Source organism: Fundulus heteroclitus, chromosome 11, assembly GCF_011125445.2.
Source record: "Fundulus heteroclitus isolate FHET01 chromosome 11, MU-UCD_Fhet_4.1, whole genome shotgun sequence".
Taxonomy (NCBI): Eukaryota; Metazoa; Chordata; class Actinopteri; order Cyprinodontiformes; family Fundulidae; genus Fundulus; species Fundulus heteroclitus.
The window spans coordinates 19,272,252-19,293,510 of NC_046371.1; the positions used below are offsets into that span (position 1 = coordinate 19,272,252).

The 21,259-nt window shown below is 39.8% G+C and overlaps 1 protein-coding gene across 1 annotated transcript; it reads left to right on the plus strand.

Moving 5' to 3' along the window:
- Nucleotides 1-787: 787 nt before the first annotated feature.
- sod1 (superoxide dismutase 1, soluble) lies at nt 788-4,005 on the plus strand. The gene is made up of 5 exons (XM_036143057.1): nt 788-934; nt 2,443-2,539; nt 2,636-2,705; nt 3,414-3,528; nt 3,622-4,005. Exons 1-5 carry the CDS (start codon nt 863-865, stop codon nt 3,727-3,729), a joined length of 462 nt encoding a protein of 153 aa, XP_035998950.1. The 5' UTR covers nt 788-862; the 3' UTR covers nt 3,730-4,005.
- Nucleotides 4,006-21,259: the final 17,254 nt, after the last annotated feature.

Genomic DNA, 21,259 nt, shown 5'->3' on the forward strand with positions numbered 1-21,259 from the left:
TATGCCGTACGAAATTACTCATAGCCCTTCAAAATTTCCCTGTATTGTATGGTTCATTGTAATAGATGAATATGCGTTACTCTCGAATGTGACCCTGGCTATAGGAGGGTGAACGTCTGCCTCAGTCTCAAGCTATTTTTACCTTCCAGGTTTTCTTTTTTTATTTTTTTTTTTTATACCTGTTTTACATTTTGGCTGGATCAAGTCCATCAGCAGTTCCTATCCCTGGTCCTCTAGGTCCACTGATCTGCAAGTTTTGGGTGTCTCTCTCTAGCACGCTGTACTTCAATCAAGAACCACTTATCTTGGTGATATATGTATCTGGGACATACTCTGGCTTAGGGTACACACAATAAATGACAAGCAATAAAACAATGATAACAGGTAATAACACAGCAAACAATGTGTACAGGTTTTTTTTTGTTTTAAAGGAGTGGGTCATTAACAGGCTTCAGCAAAGCCAATGTTTAAAATAATTTGTTCAGGGCCTCTAAAAATATACAGGAAAGTGGGTCCTGATTATTCTAGCTATCACTAAATATGGCCAAAATATATATTTAGTAAGACTATAGATATGCACTCATGGTCAAATCTGCATGCCAGTGTTATACTAAAATGAGCAGTTATTCTTTCTACTGATATTTTTTAACGAGCCACGATTGACCTGCCACCCCTGACCGCCACTGTAGATTTCGACCAATCAAAACATCCCTTCTTTGATCGCACCTCTTTCCTATTGGTCACCTGCTGTATAAGACCGCCCATTACGTTCGGTGACGCAGCGCATATTCGTTCGGCTGCACCTTGAGCTCGACGGCGTCAGCTTGCTAGCTTGGTGAGGCACGAGTCGACAGTTGCAAAGATGGTGCTCAAAGCCGTGTGTGTGCTGAAAGGAGCCGGAGATACCACCGGGACAGTCTATTTCGAGCAGGAGGTAAGATGTGCTACGGTGCACAATAAAGGTGTCAGCCTCAAGGGAACAAAAAATATTTTAATGTGCGACTTCGTCGGGTGCTTTTAGCTTGGGGAAAGCTAAGCGAGCTAGCTTTCATTCACGGGGGAAGTTTTAAGTTTATTTTTATGAAGCCGGGCCCAGTCCGTTGTCAACCACCACGCTTACTTTAAATCGTAAATCAAAGACACTCGGGCATTATTTTAAAATTTGCATGTGTTACCGACGCTTGTTTCCCCGATGCAAATTAGCTTCCGAGTGAGCGTTGCAAAACAAAAGGTGCGAGTGCACATGTTAGGCGCTAGTTTACACTTTTGAGTCAGGGCTTCGCTTTATTGTCCAGGTAATATGGCCGAAATCAAAGGCGTCCGCTTCAAACCGCAACCCTTTGAACGTTTGCGGGCCCCTGGCCACGGTAATCATTAACGCCGTGGACGCCTGTTGCGTAAGTTCGACATTTTCAGACTCCCCCCACAGCCTGTCTGCGGGAGGTTCCTTCACCACTCCCCAGTTTGAAAGTCGTCTCACTACCATGCGTGGATCTGTACAGGGCCACATTAAAAGGCTGCTGTTTTCCCTTAACCAGAGTGCTGTAAGAGTAATGCAAACCGTTTATAGACTTTTACTTTTTTTTTTTTTTTTTTTTTTTGCTGACTCATTCCCCCCACTTCGCTCACAGGTCAGGTGGCCACGCGTGGCTGATCCGTTAAAAGTGCAAGTTAACCGTGTAATGACGTTTGCACCATATAGTTTTGACTGTGCAATCTACGTTGGTGAACTTGATGCGTTCATGTACAGCCGTGTGTATGTTGAGTAATTTTATTTAGAAATATGATCCAGATTTGAGTCATACTGGGGTAGCCTTGGTATTTATTTTTTTTAAATGTTTTGATTTTTGTTTGACTTTTTTTTTATTTTTTATTTTATTTTTTTACCCTTCTGTACAGTGACCTTGAGTGTCCAGAAAGTGGCCTTTTAAATAAAATGTATTTATTATCCTGTCATCCAGGACATGAAGATCTAATGTGCTTCAGCAGAAGTCCAGTAAGGACTGGTTTAAGATGGTTTGCACTTGCACCTGTTTTTAAATTAAAAATTGTTGGTAAATTTATTTGACGTTGAAGTGCAGGCCAGTAGATGACAGAAAATTGCCCTAAAAGCGCGTCCTGAATGTCCCCCTGTCAGACACATGTATGCCTGGGTGGTTTAAATCCTCCACAAGGGATTACTGCCAAATTAAAGGAAACATCCACTACTGCCTAATGTTTGTTCTGTAGGAAGTATTTCTGTTAAATCATGACTCAGTGCAGTTAGTTTGGAAAAACTCCCCCAGCAGTTGGTATAATGAACTAAATTTGACTGCAGTATCTTATTTTTTTTTTTAAAGCAATATAAAATATGCAATTGTCTCTGTGTGTCTGCGAATACAAACTGGAGCTGTTTGAGGTTAATTCGGCATTTTTGTCCCCATTTATGCTGGCTAATCCCAGAACGACTCGGCCCCTGTGAAGGTGACTGGAGAAATCAGTGGTCTCACACCTGGTGAGCATGGCTTTCACGTTCATGCTTTTGGAGACAACACGAATGGTGAGTGCCTATTTTATTTTTGGTCAGTTCTGCTCAAATGTTCAGATTTGCTTGCTGTAGGGTATTAAAAGCGAGCCGTGACCGTCTCATTTCCAGGCTGCATAAGTGCAGGGCCACACTACAATCCCTTTGGCAAGAACCACGGCGGCCCAACTGATGAAGAAAGGCAAGTTGATCAGAGGATGAGCTCCATAAAAATGTTTAGTGAAGGCTAAAAACCTAAAACTATTAAAGTTTTATATATAATGAACATGACAAACTGTTAAAGTTTTAATAAAATGGTAAAATCTTCCTGACAAGGACGGGTTTAAACATTCAACTTATCTCTTTGGCCCAGATACATTTAGTCTATTAAAAAAAAAAAGTGGTGCATGTGTGTACAAAGATGTGTAAGGTTCATTTAACTCTTGATCTATCAAAGGTCAGTTCATGACTGGTAAACACTAAAGCCCTACTTTGTCGATGAACGGGTGCAGCTTGTTGCTCATGGTGTAATTAAATCCTGGCTTTAAATGACCATGTCAGGTCAAAGCTAGGTTGTAGGTGTAGACTGTACACACAGACCTGGTGCGTTATGCCATGCATATCTGAATCAGGTTTTTTCTGTGGCTATGTAATGTTACTAAAATGTTAACATTTCTATTGTCTTTCTGTGTAGAAAATACCATACATTTCTGACTTGAAGTGGGATTGTGTCCTCCCTGTCAGAGCTTGGCAATTTAAGTTGTTCCCACATTTTGTAGGTGGTAAACTCATGACGTTTGCTATCAAACACCTGAATTGGACATTCTTTTAGTTCAATAAAACAGTCAAGAGTAAGAGCTAGTTTTATTATTTTAGGTGCAATCTAATTTGCTTTCCTCCTCCCATTAAGGCATGTTGGAGACTTGGGGAACGTGACTGCAGAAAACAATGTAGCAAAGATCAACATCTCTGACAGTCTTCTCAAGCTCTCAGGACCCAACTCTATTATTGGCAGAACTATGGTGGTAAGACATCTTCAGCTTTTATTTTTTATTTATTTTTTTACATAAACACTGACTTTTCCTTAAGTGACAGATTCTTGAACTTTGTATCGTTAGATCCACGAGAAGGTTGACGATCTTGGAAAAGGAGGAAACGAAGAGAGCTTGAAGACGGGTAACGCTGGTGCACGCCTGGCCTGTGGCGTCATTGGCATCACTCAGTAAATCTAGTCCAAGATGGCGCACTAAAGTCCCCCCCCCCCCACCCCAAGGCACTTAATGAGACCAACATAGCTACTTGATGTATCCTTGTTCCTTTCAGTACTCTGTGGGCCTTTTGACTAGTTTGCTAGTTTAGCCAATATCTGCCCTATCTGTTCTAAATCAAAGTTGTTTGACTGGAGCTTGTCTGTCAAGTGTCTTTTGGTCCAGAAGAATTGGTAACGCACAAATCATTTCTAAATGTATACTATTGCAGAGTAAAATATTTCTTCAGAGCCATGTCTGCTATCGTCTTTTCTGTGTTTTTGTAGAGGTCATGATCTATAGAAGTGATGCTTCTTTTTCACACACATGAAATCCAGTCTGTGACTATAGCATGTTTTCTGCCTGCTGTTATACATGATGGCAGCCCTGCTGTTAACAATGAAACTATAACTATATTTAAGGTAGAGGTGTAACACAATGAGCTAAGAACAGGCTTCACTTGTGACTTCAGACTAACTTAAAAAAAAAGAGTAAATAAACTAAAGAGCCTCGTTATGGTTAAGTTTACGCTTTACAATAAAACATTCAGGGCGCTATTTTCTTCATGGAAGCCCAATGAGTGCATTGGCAAAAAACTTAGTCTTATAAATGGTAAATTAGAATGGATCACCCTATCAATGGTTCCTGTTGCAGGGCATTTCTTGATGGGTAAAGTTTAATTTTTAACAAACTTTTATAATACTTAGATACTGGATTATATCCCTCCCCCGAAATATAGCTAAACACTCTTAACTGCATACACTACAACATCCTACCTGCTCTGCCACGCCACAGGGGGATGGCATGATGAGAGGATCTCTCAAATACAATCTGGTCTTTTTCTGAGGCCTTGCTACTAACATTTTAAGATGGCTTGCTTATTTCAGCTCTGATTAATTTCCAAAGTTTACAGTGAGAACTAGCTACAATGAACGGCCAACATCGAAGTTCACTGGATACATGAACACAAATGTGCAGCCGGCAAAAGGAACAAGCCGGGGTGGATTTAAGTATGGTATTCTCACTTAAACCAAACTAGGTCTAAATTCAGTAAAACTTGTAGCAAGCTTGATATGCAGAATATATATATTATATATTCCCATATGCAGTGTGTATGTGTGTGTGTGTATGTATATATATATATATATATATATATATATATATATATATATATATATATATATATATATATATATATATATATATATATTAATATTATTCATTCTGCATGGGGGAAAAAACATGGCATTGGTGATATTTAAGCCACATTTTCAACACTGTCGCTTCCTCTTTTATAACGTCCCTGCCACTCTTGGTTCCTGATTGTCACTAAAATCAGCATAGAGCTGGGAAAGTCAATGCTCGGGACTAAATGTGTTATGGACAGCATTGTTGTGATGTGTGGCCTGAGATATGACTTGCCAAATATTACATCTGGTTTCTTGTGATTTGTATTGCAATGACAAAATCCATTATGACACACTTACAAGCTAATTAGCAGGGGTTGTCTAGCCGGTGGTTGACTGTTCAACAGTGTTGCCAGTCATGGCTTGTCAGCTGTTGGGTTTAACTTAGTTTAAATGATTAATGGGTGGAGCGCCTTTTTATTTTCTCTGGATCTAGAGTAGTTCAAATAAAATTTGGCTTTCTAAGACAGGAAAAAAATCCACTCAGCCAGCTGAGCGGCAGTGCTGTTACTCTCTAAGAACCATTTTGGTTGGTGGTGGTGGAGGAGAAAATCTTATTTTACAAACTCTGACATCTTATTTAAACTAGCCAATTATAAATGGGCTAGTTTAAAAGTAGACAAACACCAGTGACCAGCTCAGGTCTAATTGATCAAACGAAATGGGCTTATTGTGAATGTTTTGTACATCTATAAACATCTGTCTTCTAAATGGCAGACCAAAACCCTCACAACATTCAAAAGCAACGCTTTACATGGTTCATTCAAGACCAAAATTAAGATCCACGCTTCCAAAAGCTGGACGTCTTTGACATGTCTGGTTGTAACGTAATGTCCTCTGAGCTTAAACGGCCAAGTATTGCTTATTAAGCGAACTGGATATTTTTGGCTTCATAAAGTTGCCACACATAGACATTGAAAAGTAACTTAATGTGATTAACCATCTCTAGATGACATTGTTTCATGAAGTTACTGTTTCAGAAAAAAGACAAAAACCTCAGTTCTATTTTGATATAGTTTAAGGCCTAAAGACCTTTAAAGTGAGGGACTTCCAGAGGGATTCTGACAAAATCTAGAGCGACTGTCACCTGCATTAAGCTTGTTTTTCCACTAGATGGCGGTGCTGACACTACACACTACAGCAAAAATCTTTCGTCTTGGGTGCGACGTGTGTGTTTGTGTATGTATATATATGCACACTACTTGTGTCGCACTGAAAATAAAAATACTATACTAAAAATCACTGCCACACCCATAACACATTTGATTTAATTTAAAATAGTCATGCTTAATATTCTGACACCATGGCAGCAAGAGGTATCAGGGGCAAACAAACTTTACACCCATCACTTCTTTCAGATAGCTGAACCGTCTGCTCTGACATTTGAGTTAGCACAGCAATGGTGTCTGCCTGTGGCTTCATATGGTTCGAAAAAGAAGGAACCTGTAATTGCAGGTTCGTCTGCTTTGGAGCAGATTACAGCTGAGTTGCTGTAGTTTTGGTATATGTTCAACCCTGGAACAGCAATATAGTTAACTGGGTTTTAGATTTAAGGACAAATACCCTAGATTTAAACCCAAATATTAAGATCAATAATCTTATTTGTAAAATGAAAACAGGTTTTTGCAAATCAGCGGATCTCTGATGGTGGCCTAATGGAAGGAACAAGTTTGTCATGGATTAAAGGGTTCCTCTCTGTGTGCTGGGTACCCCTGCAGTGATGGCGTTCCCTTGGTCAGGAACTCAGAATCAGGTCAAAACTGTGAGGGGGAAACAAGTGCATTTGTGTTGAAGGATGCAGCCAGCGAAGAAAAAAAAAAAGATGGACTGACTGCAAAAGCAGGTAAAAATAGCCCTGGAGTGACGGCAATGAATAATGGAGACTTCAAGCGCGGCTGGCAGTGAGGCAGAGAGAGCACGACAGGAGTCGACCCGAGCCTAACATAAAGCGTTGGGTTATAATGGAAATGTGCTGACGAGAATAAAACAAGAGGAACTGGTGGGAGAGTTTCCTCAACTGACTTGGATCTTCTAGATTTTCTAGGATGCCTTTATTGAAGATGTCAATTTTATCTTTGGTATTTTACATGAACATCTAGGAAAAAAGAAACCAATGTTGCTGTCCTTTTAATAGCTTTAATGTGAAGAAAGCTGAAGAAGCTGAGTTCGTGGAGGCCTTGGAGCACAAGTATCACCGAACGAAACAAAAAAATTAATGTGGCGAGGTTTGGTTCCTTCCTTCTGGGTTTTCAACCTGCCGTTTCATTTAAACATCCAACTGAGATGAACTGTAAGAACCGCGTTCCATGCTAAAAATAAGGTCCGCATTAATTAGACGTCATAGGCTGGAAGCGAAGGCGTTAAATCTCACAGAAACATGACTCAGAGTTTAGTATTCTTCCTCCTACACAGCTACAGCGTGTTATGTCAGCAGATGAAGGCGCCTCCCATCGGCATGCGTGTCTTTGTTTTCGTGCGCGGTGATGGTGAGATGTCGCAGGTTTTTATTTATTTTTTTGTATGCGTAGGGCTGCAGCACCAGGCCTCCATCGCTGGGAAGAACCAGCGCGGTCACATTTCTGGAGGCGACATCTAATTCTTCACACTCGATTCTCGAAGCGTTCTGGCCGGGATTCTGTTTTTCACGGGCCAGCCATGTCCGGAAATGAATACGGGCATCCACGGTGCACCGCAAAAGTAGTCATCCCAGACTATCAGAACCTTTCCACATATTGTTTTAGAACACAGAAGTTCAATGTCATTCTCAGGTTTTCACTTTCAAAACACAGCATTCCAATAAAATGCATCTCACTTTGTACTTAGTGTGGAAATGTTAAAGAGCTGAGGAGGCCTTATTGCTCCTGCGGTGGTGTTGGAGGCTTCTCCTCTTTGGCTTCTGCTTTCTCCTCTAAAGGTGAAAGCTCACCTTCCTGTTCACTGTCCACATCTACCCTTGTGGGAACACTGCAGAGAGCAGGATCTGTAGGTCAGGGGTGAGATGCCATAAATGGTACCCAGACTATGAGACATGGTTGGTTGGTAGACTGACTAATTAGAAGGCCCCCTTTGACCTCACCTTTGACCTCCTGAGCTGTGTCACATGAGATCTTTAAAGCGGAGCGCCCTGTACACCGAGCGCTCTCACATTTGACAGATAATGATGTTTTTTTTCTCGTATTCATTCGTGCTCTTTAGCTATTTAGTGGCCATGCAGTGAGAATAAGAACCAATAAGGTCCATTTTGGATATTAGACTGGTAAACAAGCTTGACTGCATGCTAGTGAGCCGGTTTAGCTTTCTGATTCAGGTGCATTGGGGCGAGGGACACGTCAAAAAAGATGCAGGACACTGGCCCTCGAGGGTTTTGAGTTTGAGACTGCTGGTTTGAATAAAAACCAATAAGGTCTGTTTTGGATATTACAGGACTGTCTCAGAAAATTAGAATATTGTGATATTTTCTGTAATGCAATTAAAAAACATGAAATGTCATACATTCTGGATTCATTACAAATCAACTGAAATATCGCAAGCCTTTTATTGTTTTAATATCGCTGATTATGCCGTACAGCTGAAGAAAACTCAAAAATCCTATCTCAAAATATTAGAATATTTCCTCAGACCAAGTAAAAAAAAAAATATAACAGCAAAACAAAATCAAACATTTGAAAATGTCCATTAATGCACTCAGTAGTTGGTTGGGAATCCTTTTGCACAGATTACTGCATCAATGCGGCGTGGCATGGAGGCAATCAGCCTGTGGCATTGCTGAGGTGTTATGGATGCCCAGGATGCTTCAATAGCGGCCTTTAGCTCATTTGCATTGTTGGCTCTGGTGTCTTTCAGCTTCTTCTTCACAATACCCCACAAATTCTCGATGGGGTTCAGGTCAGGGGAATTGGCAGGCCAATCAAGGACAGTAATGCCATGGTCAGCACACCAGTTACTGTGAGAATCTTATGTCGTCTCTTAACCACTACCATACTTGTGATTTAGTTTACTGAACCAAGCTGAGTGTTTTTCAAGGCTCAGGAAACCCTGCAGTGTTTCGAGTTAATTAGACGATTCAAGTGATTAGTTGAATAGCCTACTAGTATACTTTTTCACGATATTCTAATATTTTGAGATAGGATCTTTGGGTTTCTTCAGCTGTAAGCCATAATCAGCGATATTAAAACAATAAAAGGCTTGCGATATTTCAGTTGATTTGTAATGAATCCAGAATGTATGACATTTCATGTTTTTTAATTGCATTACAGAAAATAAAGAACTTTATCACAATATTCTAAGTTTCTGAGACAGTCCTGTATGTTGAGTAATATAAGTGAAAAGAAAACAGCATCACGTAGCCAAAGGAACCATAGTTGGGGCCCGGTGGTGGCAGCATCATGCTGGGGGGGGGGGCTTTTATTCCGTAGGGACAGGGAAGCTGGATGGAGCTAAACACAAGGCAGCTCTGGAGGAGCTGCATTTTTATAAGTTAAAAACATCTATAACTTTCATCCAGTTCACAAATTTGTGCGACCTGGTGGGGTTGAAGTAAAGTTTCTGATAGAACTGATTGTGTTTAGTTGGTTAAAAGCAATACAAAATGTGAAAACTTTCAAGGGGCGTAAATATTTTTTTTTTCCGAGCTCTGCAAGACCACACAGTCCACGCTGCATGAAGGCTGAACTAAAAAAGGTTTTCCAGGCTTAACTGACGCGCTTGCATTTCTTCTCTCATCCTCTGCCAGACTTTGAAAACTGGTTACCCGCCGTGACGACAACTCCAACCTTTACACTAGATGTTGGCCATAATTCTTTCAGTGAATGAAACAGGAGATTTCCTCAGTGTGTGGTCCAAAAGAGGGTTGGGGTTTTCGAACGCTGTGTCTGCATGACACTGGACCTCCGATGGTTCTGTGCCAAAGTGCTAGACGTTCTGAGCTTTGTCCCGTGAAGCCGCTGCGGTACAACCAAAAGGAAATCACATGTTCACGTTATTCGTAGAAACATCTTTTTAGACAACTATGGGTTTGTTTCCAAGGCATCGTTGTTTTAAATGATTTAAATCCTGCGTTGCTGGCAAGAATCTGAGATAATTCCTACAACTTCAACAGACCTGACAAAGAGGAAAGAACATTATGGAGAACTTGGTTTGTTTATCTCCTCTTATTAGGTTTCAGCCTGTATAAAGTGGTAATTCAGTTTACTTTTATCAAGTCAGATGACGTTATCAATCACTCACACCTAATGTTTAGAGCTTTTTTTTTTGTAGAGCCAAGTGCAGCACAAAATGCTTCCAGAGATTAAAAACAGAAGGATGCATAAAAAACCACCAGGGACACATGCTACAAATGAGCCAAGCAAGTGAAAAGGCAGAGAAAACTTCTACAAAACATATTAATAATAAGGCAACGAAGAGAAGAGATACATTATCAATCTTATTGGATGAAGAACGGAGGAAAGGCAATCATACATGTTAGCGAGGAACTAGAACAGGTTAAGTTCTTTTACGGTCCTTGTTGCTATAACTACATAGAGTGTAAAATAAGAGGCTACGATCATAACTAACAATGTCTCATGTTTATGAACTGTTTGAAAAGGTGTATTTTTGAATTCCTAATTCCTATGTATTAACACAATTTACTAATCTGACCATGTTTAAATAAATGTATAGTAATAATAATCTATTATTACTATTAAACTATTTGCATTTGTGTCCTGATTGAACACACATTCAGTTGCTGTGGCCCTAGAACCATGTGTGCCTTTTTAAATTGTAACTTCTAAAGAGTATCAAGTGGCCGTTATATAGTTGGAAACGCGAACCGGAAATTGCAACTTTTATACTGGAAATTCAGATTATGGTTAAAGATCTTATTATAAAATCTGTGCATCCATGATATTAATGTTTCCATAACACCCTAACATCTGCAAAAAATAAATAAATAAAAAAGGAACAAGAAGAGGAACAAGGAAAGGAACAAGAGGGGGCTTCTGCTTCTTTAATCCCACCCCTTTCTTCCAAAATTGATAATAAACAGTCTGAACACACACATCAAATGTACATGTAAATATACAAGTACACACTTTCACACACATTCACATTTACATATAAGCTATACATAGAGGTTCCTGTTTTTAACTTCTGAAAAACAATGTTTTTTGTAAACCGTGTAAAACATTTCAGTGCTGTTCAAAATGCATCTGCCTCCCCTATTTACAACCTACATCTGTATTGAACAAAGTTTTTTAGTATAATGAGGGAGCTGTTTTTTTTGTAAACACACACACGCACGCACGCACGCACGCACGCACGCACGCACGCACGCACACACACACACACACACACACACACACACACACACACACACACACACACATAAATATGTGTCTGTATATATATATATAATACCACTTGAAAATGTGACTATTCTATGAATATTGTTGATATTAAAATTAAGAAAGCAAGATTTGTGTGCTCAGTAGGACAGGTGTTATGAATCATCCCCACACCTATTTTTTATACGGTTATAGATGACAAATCATCTTTATACGTATTGTTCTTCTGTGCAGTTGTTTCACTATGGCAACATCACTGAAGCGTAGAATCGAGTTCAGAACAAACACTACATATAGCTCTTTGCAATAGTGAAACATTTTATGCAATTTGTCTCATTAAACTGAAAAAATACTTAATCCACCTAAGTGTGTGCTTCATGCAGAGACTGTCATATAGAAAGCAAAAGGTACAGTGGAAAAAGTGACACTATTTATTCTGAGGTGGTATTCATTGGAAAACAGCTGAGTAATTTTTTTTTTAATCTATGCATGTAAGGAATGGATCTGGGCCGGCTGACTTTGGTGTTTATATGTGACTCACTCTCTGAGCACGTACTACCTGATAATGATTCCAAGTGGGTAGTGATAAGACGTTACGTTTCTATTTGATGAACACGGTTTGCTCAAAAAAGAAAGAAAAACAAAACAGCAGTATGCGCCTTCATATGCCAATCTGTTTTCAGGAATATTGAAAGAAAAACATTTCAAATAAATACAAAATGAAATGTTTTGATGATTTAAAAGGCCTATACCATGTGAAAAACAACCTTTTTTGAGCTCTTAGCTATATTATGACGCTATTTCTTCATCAAAATCAAGACCAAAGTGGTGTTTTGCTTGATTCTTGCATGTCATGTAATCCTTGTGAATTACATGACATGCATCCCTGTCCTGGAACACGAGTGGCCATGATCGGGTATATCAGTCATTACCCTGCCTGGAAGTACCTACCTTGACCGCGCCACACCTCCACAGTAAACAACACGCCCAGCGCGGTGATGTGAGGCACACCGTAATCCTTTCTGCTCAAAGTTGAGATGAAGTGGCTCTTTTAGCACCTAATCTACACAGCGACAGCAACTGCTCTTAATGATACCATGCTGCTCTGGGGCGTCCCTTTCATGGGGAGAGGTGACATAATAGAGGCTAATATTTCCTACCAAATGAATACTCTGTAGTGCCAAAGGCAATATTTCATCTTATATATTTCTATAGCTGGCTTTGAACAGCTTTACAAAGCATGATGTAGAACCTTTTAATATATTATTTGCGGCATGAAAAACACAAAATGCATGAATTTCTAAACAATAGGTGCGGGGGACTTTGCAATAATCTTTGGAATACAGTGAAAAGGAAAATCTTTGATAAACTGGAGGTGTTTGGAGAGGAGTGTTGAAAAAGTTGAGATGAGAGTCTGCTCCTCCAAGTCTGAGGATGTGATTCTCGACTGAAAAAAAGTGATATAGTCCCTCTGGGCAGGGGGTCAGTGTGAACTTCAAGCAGAGGAGATTAAGAATCTAGATGATTTGCTTACGAATCCACAATCGGATGGGATGGGAGATGGGCAGACGGATTGAGGCTTTGTAAGGACCACTGGAAATTTGTACTTGTTATGTAGCTATTTGTTTATTTATTCATTCATATTTTCATGCATACAGTCTCCAGGTTCTGTGAATTGTTTTCAACAAATGTAAAAAGGACTTAAAGAACCATGAAACATAACAAAAAAAAAAAAAAAACAGTGTTTATCAAGTGGAACAAAAGTAGCTTACTGCTAAATTCAGCTCAGAATGACTCTTGTTTTGCGTTTAAATTCTCACCGGCTTCAAACGCAGCGTTTGGTCCAGGCAGACTGATCAGCAGCTACGCTTTGACTGTTTTTCTTCTACAAACACGCTGCGGTTTGTGTTGGTGTGTGTTCACTTTAAAAACTTTCATACGCGTGTGTTAAATGTGCTGCACAGGTGTGAAGTGTTCTGCAGTTCACGGCCAAATAAGAGCACGCAGCGCTTTTTGTCGAACCGAGTCGGATGATTTAACAGATGAAAGAAGAGAAGAAACAGTGAGCGAAGAGGAAGGAATCTCTCCTCAAACATCCTTTTAAAGAGAAGAAAAACTTTACAGTTCAGATTCCCCCAAAGGGCCTTTCTTCCAGCTCTTTTATCTCACTGACAAATAATGGATGGACTCAGGACTCTGACGGCCATGCTCTATGAGAAGATAATGGCAATTACTTTCCTAACATGAACATATTTAGCATATATTTAGTCTTTGAAATGTCTAACCTCAGATCATGTGCTGTACTCCATATTTTGTTGTATTATTATTGTAATTGACAAAGATTTTTCTAAAGAAAACTAAGTTTCATGGGTAGAGTCTGCATTTGCTTATCCTCTCCACGAATATTTTGAATTCTAACACTTGAAGAAACTAAAAATAACGTTTTTCATAATCTCCTACTACAGTAACAAACCTATTTATTGGTCTGTGGACTGTGATGGTAATGTGAAAAAGTAGCTTTTTGTTGTTTTTTGTATGTTAACCAGTTCTGTGTTAATTTGGCCATGTGTTTTTAAATATTATTTGTTAAAATAATCAACCATTTTCAGTTTTTTTTTCTCATTCAGTTATCTTCTGGCCTACATTATATACTTTGTCCACCACAAGTAATGGCTACTCAGAGACATTCATTTCCTCTGCTATGAGGCTGAATAACATGTACAATCTTGACCTTGATGTAAAACAAAGATAACCAAGGTTGTAAATCACAAATTAAGATTAGCCAGTTCAATGGCTGACAACAACGACTAGGCTAAAAGATCTGAGCAAGTAGGATACCATAAATAAATTCAAGAACAGACATCTATTAGCCTAGAAAAGTTCACAAATCCATTTCTCAGTGAACCACGCTGACAGTCGTTTTCCAGAAATGAAGAAGACATGGAACAGTGGCAAACCTTCCCGGGAGAGGTCGGCCAATCAAATTACACCAAGAGCTCAATAAAGACTAATTAAGGAGTTCACAAAAGAACATCTAAAGCAATGCAGGCATCCCTTTCCTCAGTTCAAGTCAGTGTTTGACTAAAGCTCATTTTTTTGGAGATTAGGTTCTTAGTTCATTCTTGGGTTCTTTGTACATTTAGTATTTATTCTGTTAGACTTCTTTCCTGTGTTTTTCTCCATTCCTACATTTCTCCCCTCAGCTCCTTTGTCTTTACTAATATCAGCTGGTCCTCATCTCCACCTGAATGCTCTTATCATTCTCTACTCACCCCTCTGTATTTAAGCTCTCTGGTTTCCATTTTTTTCTTAATTTTTATGGCTCTAGTGGCCCTTAAGGATAGTAGGCTGACGGGGTTGGAGGAAGACAGACAGCAAAGGTCCACGGGCTGGAGTTGAACCCAAAACCGTGAATGTGTGTGAATGTGTGGACTGGAAAGCTACAAATTAATTTTCTGTTGGGACGAATTGTCTGCATCTGACTATAAGTTAGAAAACGTTTTTTCTTGGCATGTCTCCTGAGGTTGTTATTGAAACTTGATGACCCCTCCTTTAATAACCCCTGACTCTGCACTGTGACAAGATAAGTAAGGTTCCTCTTTCGAAATATTAACGTGCAACAGCTCTTTAAGGCACTGCCAAAAATATAAACACATGGGTGAGAAAGGTAATTTTCTTTTAGGGTGTTGGCCTGACCGAGAAAGAGCGGGTCAACCTTACTTCCTCTTTTACAGAAGAACGTTTCTAGCAATTGTATAGTCTCATGAGGAAGCTCTGAAACAAAAATATCTACACGTTTGGAGAAGTTATTCTCCAGCTGTTGCTCAATTACTCTGCTCATTTCTCCCCTTTTATAAACTGTTTCAGTTAAATATGTTCCCAGACCGATGCTCCCATCACCAGGTTTGATTTTATAGTCAGTTTTCCTCCCTCAAAGCTCATTCTTGAGAGTGGTAGTCAACAGTGCATCTCAATGATTTCAATTCGCTTCTTCCTTCAGGTGCCAATTTTACACTTAATGTGTGTATTATGTCCATAAATTCTTTCTATTCTGACACTCAAACATAGACATGGAGTTATACTCAAATGTTTATCCAACTGTAAGGCACCGTGGATCGTGCTGCCACCAGCATGTTTCATTAGCAGGAATTGAAAAGCCTTTCATAGTTTATGGGAAGAGGGATGGAGATAAATACAGGACAATAGTGGAAGAAAACCTGCTAGGGGATGCAAAAGACTTGAGACCGAGGCAGAAGTTGACCCTCCAGAAGGGACACAGGAACACACTGCAAGTGTCACTATGAAAATGGCAGATCAAAACATATTAATGTTAAGCTGGGCTTGTCAGTCCAACCATATATCCAAAATTCTGTAGCAAGATCTGATTATTGATATTCACAAACACCCCTATACAATGCTGCTGGCCTTGACTTATTTAGCCATAAATGAATACTGCCATCAATTCCTGTCTCTATATGGGAAAAGCTGGCAGAGACAGACTCCAGAAGACTGCAGCAAAATGTGGTTCTAAACAATACTGACTCAGGGCAACATTAATGATGAAATGAGTGCTTTTGGAAAGCACCGTATGCACAAAAAAGCTCGGCAAAGACAATTTCACCCAACGTGTCATAAAAATCCTAGAATTTGGAATACTATTTCATTAAATTTTGACCAATGATAGCTTTAGAACTTATTTTTACTGTCTAAAACCATCCCCCTTAAAGGGATGTCCTAAGAGGGCTAGGTGAGGCAAACACGAGCTGGCTTTGGGTCACAGATGACACAAGAAAATCAAATCTAGGAGAATCCAGGAAAAATATTTCTTAATATTGTTTGAAAGGAAATTTTAAAAAGACTATTTCAAAAAATTAATTTTCCCCCCAGACAAACTCTAAAATACCTTTAAATTGATGCGTGGCTATCAATCTATTCTAATTTGCATAAAGCAAACTTATGGGGTGTGATGCCAAAATGGGTTCTCGACCTGGCCACCACATGTTCCAAAATCTGACCCTGATAGCATGTATCTGTTAAGGATTATGTTATTGAAAATTTAACTCCTGGCCAGACTGACATTTTTAATTTATTATAAGTTGGCAATCCATTTCCAGCTCCTCCCTTTGTTGTAATGAGCACTTTATACTCAGTTTGTTGTTTTTTGTGTCTTTACAAGTAGAGCATTGAGCTCCTTGACCATTTTGAGCACAAAGCTCCTAAAGGTCATTTTTAAAGTGATAGAAATACTCCTAGTATACTTATTTAATTATAAGTATTTGCAGGAAGAAGCAAGGCAAAGGTAAAGGTTAAGCCTAAATGTGCATGTATTGCAGTATACGGTATTGAATCTAGTCTCTCTCCTTTTTGTGCACCGTTAGGAGGATCAATATCTGTCCATTTAAAGTGACTACTACGTCTTCTTCTTTTGGTTCAGCATTTTGGTCAAACAATGCACTGGACAAGAGCAGAGGACGTCACCATAACGGTGTCACAAATACACTGCTTCATTTTGCTTATCTTGGTATATGACTCGTGACAACCTGTTGGGTATGTTTTACATATATAGCCTTTTTAAAAAAAAAAAAAAAAAAGTGAAATCCCCTAAATAAGTTTAATCAGATAACTTAATTAGCTTTTTAAATAGTTCTTACAAATGCCTTTTTACCCCAACCGTGTCACTTTTGACCCATCTATATTCATGAAAAAAAGTTGCTACATTTTTGACATACTCTAAAAAATTGCTCCAAAAAAGGTTAAAAATAAAACAGGACTTTTATTCTGAAGCCGAAGACGTTTCGCTTCCCATCCACCTTCAGAATAGAAGTCCAGTTGTTTTATTTTTAATCTTTTTTTGATTGATCATGACCTGGATGACTGAGAATATTCACCAACGATCTATGAAATTACAAAATTAATAGAAAATAGGTGTCTTTTTGGCTGTGATAAGTAGATGACCACAAATGAAATTAATATGAATTTAATAGGACGCAAAAAAAGGTGAGAAAACCAGGTAAGGTTAAAAACACCTGATAAATAATAATTTAAATTAACTTGAGTTTAGGATGTCTCATCAATATTAAATATATTAAATCTCAACGGCCTATAGAATACCCTAATTCATTAAAACGTGGCATCTGAAAATGTTTCTATTTTAAATCACTGCATCCAAGAGAAGACAATAAACCAGGGCGCTTGTGTTATTCTCTCTTCTAAAAATAAATGCATGTTTTTTTTTTTTTTTCCAACAGCAAACCAACAAAATTGAATAGAATTTCACGTCTTCCTTTCCTCCATGTCAAATAGCCGGATGATTTATGGGTGGCTTGGATTGCATTCATTAGCTTGGCAGCAAATTTCACTCTGTCTATATCCCGTCCTTCTCCACCTCGTGTTGTCTGCCTCCTTCTGGCTGCTTGTCGTACCTTTAATTGTCAAACCCTTGCCAGCCGGCACAGCGGAGAGCCACCAAAGTACTGACGTGTCAGCAGAGTCCCACCGGGTCCCAGTGTAAAAAAAGCAAAATGGAGATTTTCTTTAAATTCCTAGCAGGGTCACAGCGGTGCATGGCTTCGTTGACGTTGTCCTCACCTGACAGCAGGAGAACATCATCTACATCCGCAGTCTGAGGCTGTTTTACTTTTTTACATTTTTGAGTCCATTTCTTTTTGAACATACTTTCATTAAGATCCCTGAGCGTGTAGGATATTACTGTCTTCCATCAAAAACCAAATTTAAGTCTCTCTGAGTGTGTTTGTGTGTGTGTATGTATGATAGAGTCTGTGTGTGTCTCTCAGTGGGTGGTAACAGTTAAACTCTTCCATTTGGTGGGATTACTTCTCCACTCATTCCTGTGGGAGCCGCCGTCAGCCCGTCATCTTTAAGCAGAACGCCATGCCTTCTGATGCTTTAATCCCTTCTCCCCTCTCCTCCCCTCCTTTTCCCATACGCAACCTCTTAACCTCCTCTCCCCATTTTCTCCTCCCACCCCTCCCCTCCCTCTCTTCTCTCTGTGGCTGTCAACTTTCAGCTGAAGTGGCTGAAACCAGCGCTTGCAGAGGTGGATGTGTGACAAGCTTAAATGTTGCAGTTCGAAGTCAAGACGCTGCTGCTCTTGGGGCTTTTGGAAGAAACTATCGGCTCCCTACGCAGGGCCTTGGAGACATATCCACTCCTCTTGAACTTTTTTTTTTTTTTTTTTCCCCAGTGTCCTGTCTAGCAATGTGGCAATAAGAATTGATATCTTAATACCAAATAGAGCTCGACAGATTTTGCTTTCACAAGTGGAGCAAACAGCTTTCGCCATAATGCTCCGCTTGATTTGTGCATGTAAATAGCTTTATTGTGATTCTTGCAGGGAGAATTTCAAATTATGTGGACACTACAATGGGAAAGTAGGAGAGTAAAGGAAGAACAACAAGAGAGAAAAAAAAGAAAAAGTAGAGGTGAAAGAAAGAAGAGATAAAAGGAAGAGAATGATAAAACTTCCTCTGTCTGCTCCATCACCTGGAAAGAGATGCAAAAAGAACAGCACAACCAACAGACATAAAGCAACAGATACAATCGAATAACACCTAGATGCCATTGCTAAATGTATTATTATTTAAGCTGACATGTGTAATGTGATACCTTAAAAAAGAAAGTAAAAGAAAATAAATAAATAAATTATAGGCTTTTTTTTTTTTTTTTTTTTTTTTTTTTTTTTTTTTTTTTTACATTTTGTCACATTACAACCACAAACCTCAGTGTATTTTATTTGGATTTATGCGATAGATCAGCTCATAGGAGTGTACATTCGTGAAACGGAAGGGAAATGGTACACGTCCAGAGAGCATTTGTGTTGAGCTGCTTTACTCTGATACCTCTACATCAAACCCAGCGCAAACTAATTTTGTAAATCGAGTCCACCTGTGTGTAATTTATTGTCAGTAGAAATCCAGCAGTTCTGTAAAGGCCTCAGAGGTTCGTCAGAGAACATTAAACAGAATCACGAAGACTACAGAAACACAGCAGACAGGTCAGGAATAAAGCTGTAGCAAAGTTTAGAACAAACTATTATTAGGTATTAGTCTTACACTTGAGGAATCAAGTAAAGAAGCCCCATTTAGAGTTCACCATACTTTCTTCAGCACGGACTGGGAAGCCGGTTATGGTTTATGGGAAGAGGGATGGAGATAAAAGCAGGACCAGAGTGGAACGTAAACGACTGGAGACTGGGGCAGAAGTTCACCTTTCAACAACGTCTCTGAAACGCAGCGCAAGAGCTATTATGAAAATGGTAAATCAAAGAATATGAACGTGTTAGAATGGCCTAGTCAAAGTCCATTCATGAGTACAAGAATCTGTTGCAAGATCTGATTACTGATCTTCACAGACGTTCCTCCGTTCAATCCTGTTGACCTTGAGCTATTTTGCAGAAGAATCGCCCGAAATCTCCGTCTCTCGATGGGAAAAGCTGGTAGAGACAGACTCCAGAGAACCTGTAGCTGTAACTGCAGCAAAGGTGTGGTTCTAAAAATACTGACTCAGGGTAACATAAATAACAAAATTAAGACTTTTAGAAGCACCAAAAGCACAAAAAAGCTCAATGTCACCCGGCGTGTCGTAAAAACCCTATAATTGGGAGTATGGTTTTGTTGGGCTGTGACCGATGAAAGCTTTAACACTTGGTGTTAACGTCTAAAGCCGTCAGCGTTAAAGGGTTGTCCTAACGGGTCTAGATGAAGCAGATCTGAGATGGCTGTGCGTCGCAGATGAAACGAGAAAATCTAATCCGGCAGACAAGTCAAAGATCCAGTTCTGTCACTGCTGCTTGACCTATAAAAAAAATTACATGAAGATTTTTCAAACTAGCAGTGGAATTTGTCTGTCTGTATGTTTTGTGTTAAATGGGTTCTTGGTAGCCACACTCGTTCACTGGAGGGTTGGGAATATAATGCTGTTAAACACACTCACAACTGCAGGGTTCTCTGTAGGAAGAATACCCCTCTGACAGAGAGAAGTCCAGTATTCGGTGTGACATTCTCATCTTTTCCAAGCTGTTCTGATGCTTGTACCTGCAAATCTACAGCATTAATGCACAAAACTGAGTGTTTAAAGAGAATGTCCTACTATTGATTGGTCTGCCGCATGTGCTTGCATCGAAGCATCTAAGCCCACAGCAACCTTCTGTCCTCCTGTTGTGGACTTCTGTGCATTTTGTCATGTGACCCTGGAGATTCCCACAGTGTTCAGCAGGAACGGTTTGAGTGCATGCAGGTTTTCTAAAGATGAAAAATGGTGACGTTTTACCCTTATGCATGTTTGCTCTGGAGAATTACAGGAATTTCAGTAGTACAAAAGTAACAAAAACAAAAGCAAATGTAGCATTCAGTTCTGTTTCTGTTGTCTTCAGTATGCGTTAGCTGGGATGAGGGGTTCCATTTGCATCTATGATCCTCTGATAAGCAGTCAAATCGATTGATGTCTGTGACTGTGGCCTCATAGAAACACGGCTTGATGAGTAGAATAAAGTGTGTGTGTGTGTGTGTGTGGCTCTGTGAGCAGTGAAATAGGTCATCTAGCCGGGGCTCATGAGTTCGTGACAGGGTCTGGAGGTTACATGGCGTGTGCAGCTGTCTGCTCGCTGCGACATCCTTGTCCGTCTCCCTCTCTTCCTCTTCCCTGCGCCGTTCCCCTTTCACACAGCCGTACGCGTTTTATTTCTGTGGCTGCCTTCCCCATTGTTCTCTGTCTTTAAAAAAAACAGGGATTCAGAGGGTAAGAGAGCCGAGGTGGGCCCGCACGAAAACAAAGGAGACACACGTGTGCGTGTTCCCACCCCTCCCCTGACGTTCGAGCATCCCAGATTATCACCACTGAACGCGACACCCTAATTACTGCTGCATCCCTCTTTACACTGAGCGGGATTATGAGTGACGAGAGGTCCGCCGGGGCGTTTACCCCACTGAGCTGGATGGCACCAACATGCATGTGGCTTTTTTACATCCCTCTAGGAATTAC

Bases quoted from the DNA above. Each gene is read 5' to 3' on its own strand.
- sod1 (XM_036143057.1), top strand. From the start codon at position 863: ATGGTGCTCAAAGCCGTGTGTGTGCTGAAAGGAGCCGGAGATACCACC. The intron at 935-2,442 runs GTAAGATGTGCT...GGCTAATCCCAG, and splicing joins CAGTCTATTTCGAGCAGGAG to AACGACTCGGCCCCTGTGAA. The intron at 3,529-3,621 runs GTAAGACATCTT...TTGTATCGTTAG, and splicing joins TTATTGGCAGAACTATGGTG to ATCCACGAGAAGGTTGACGA.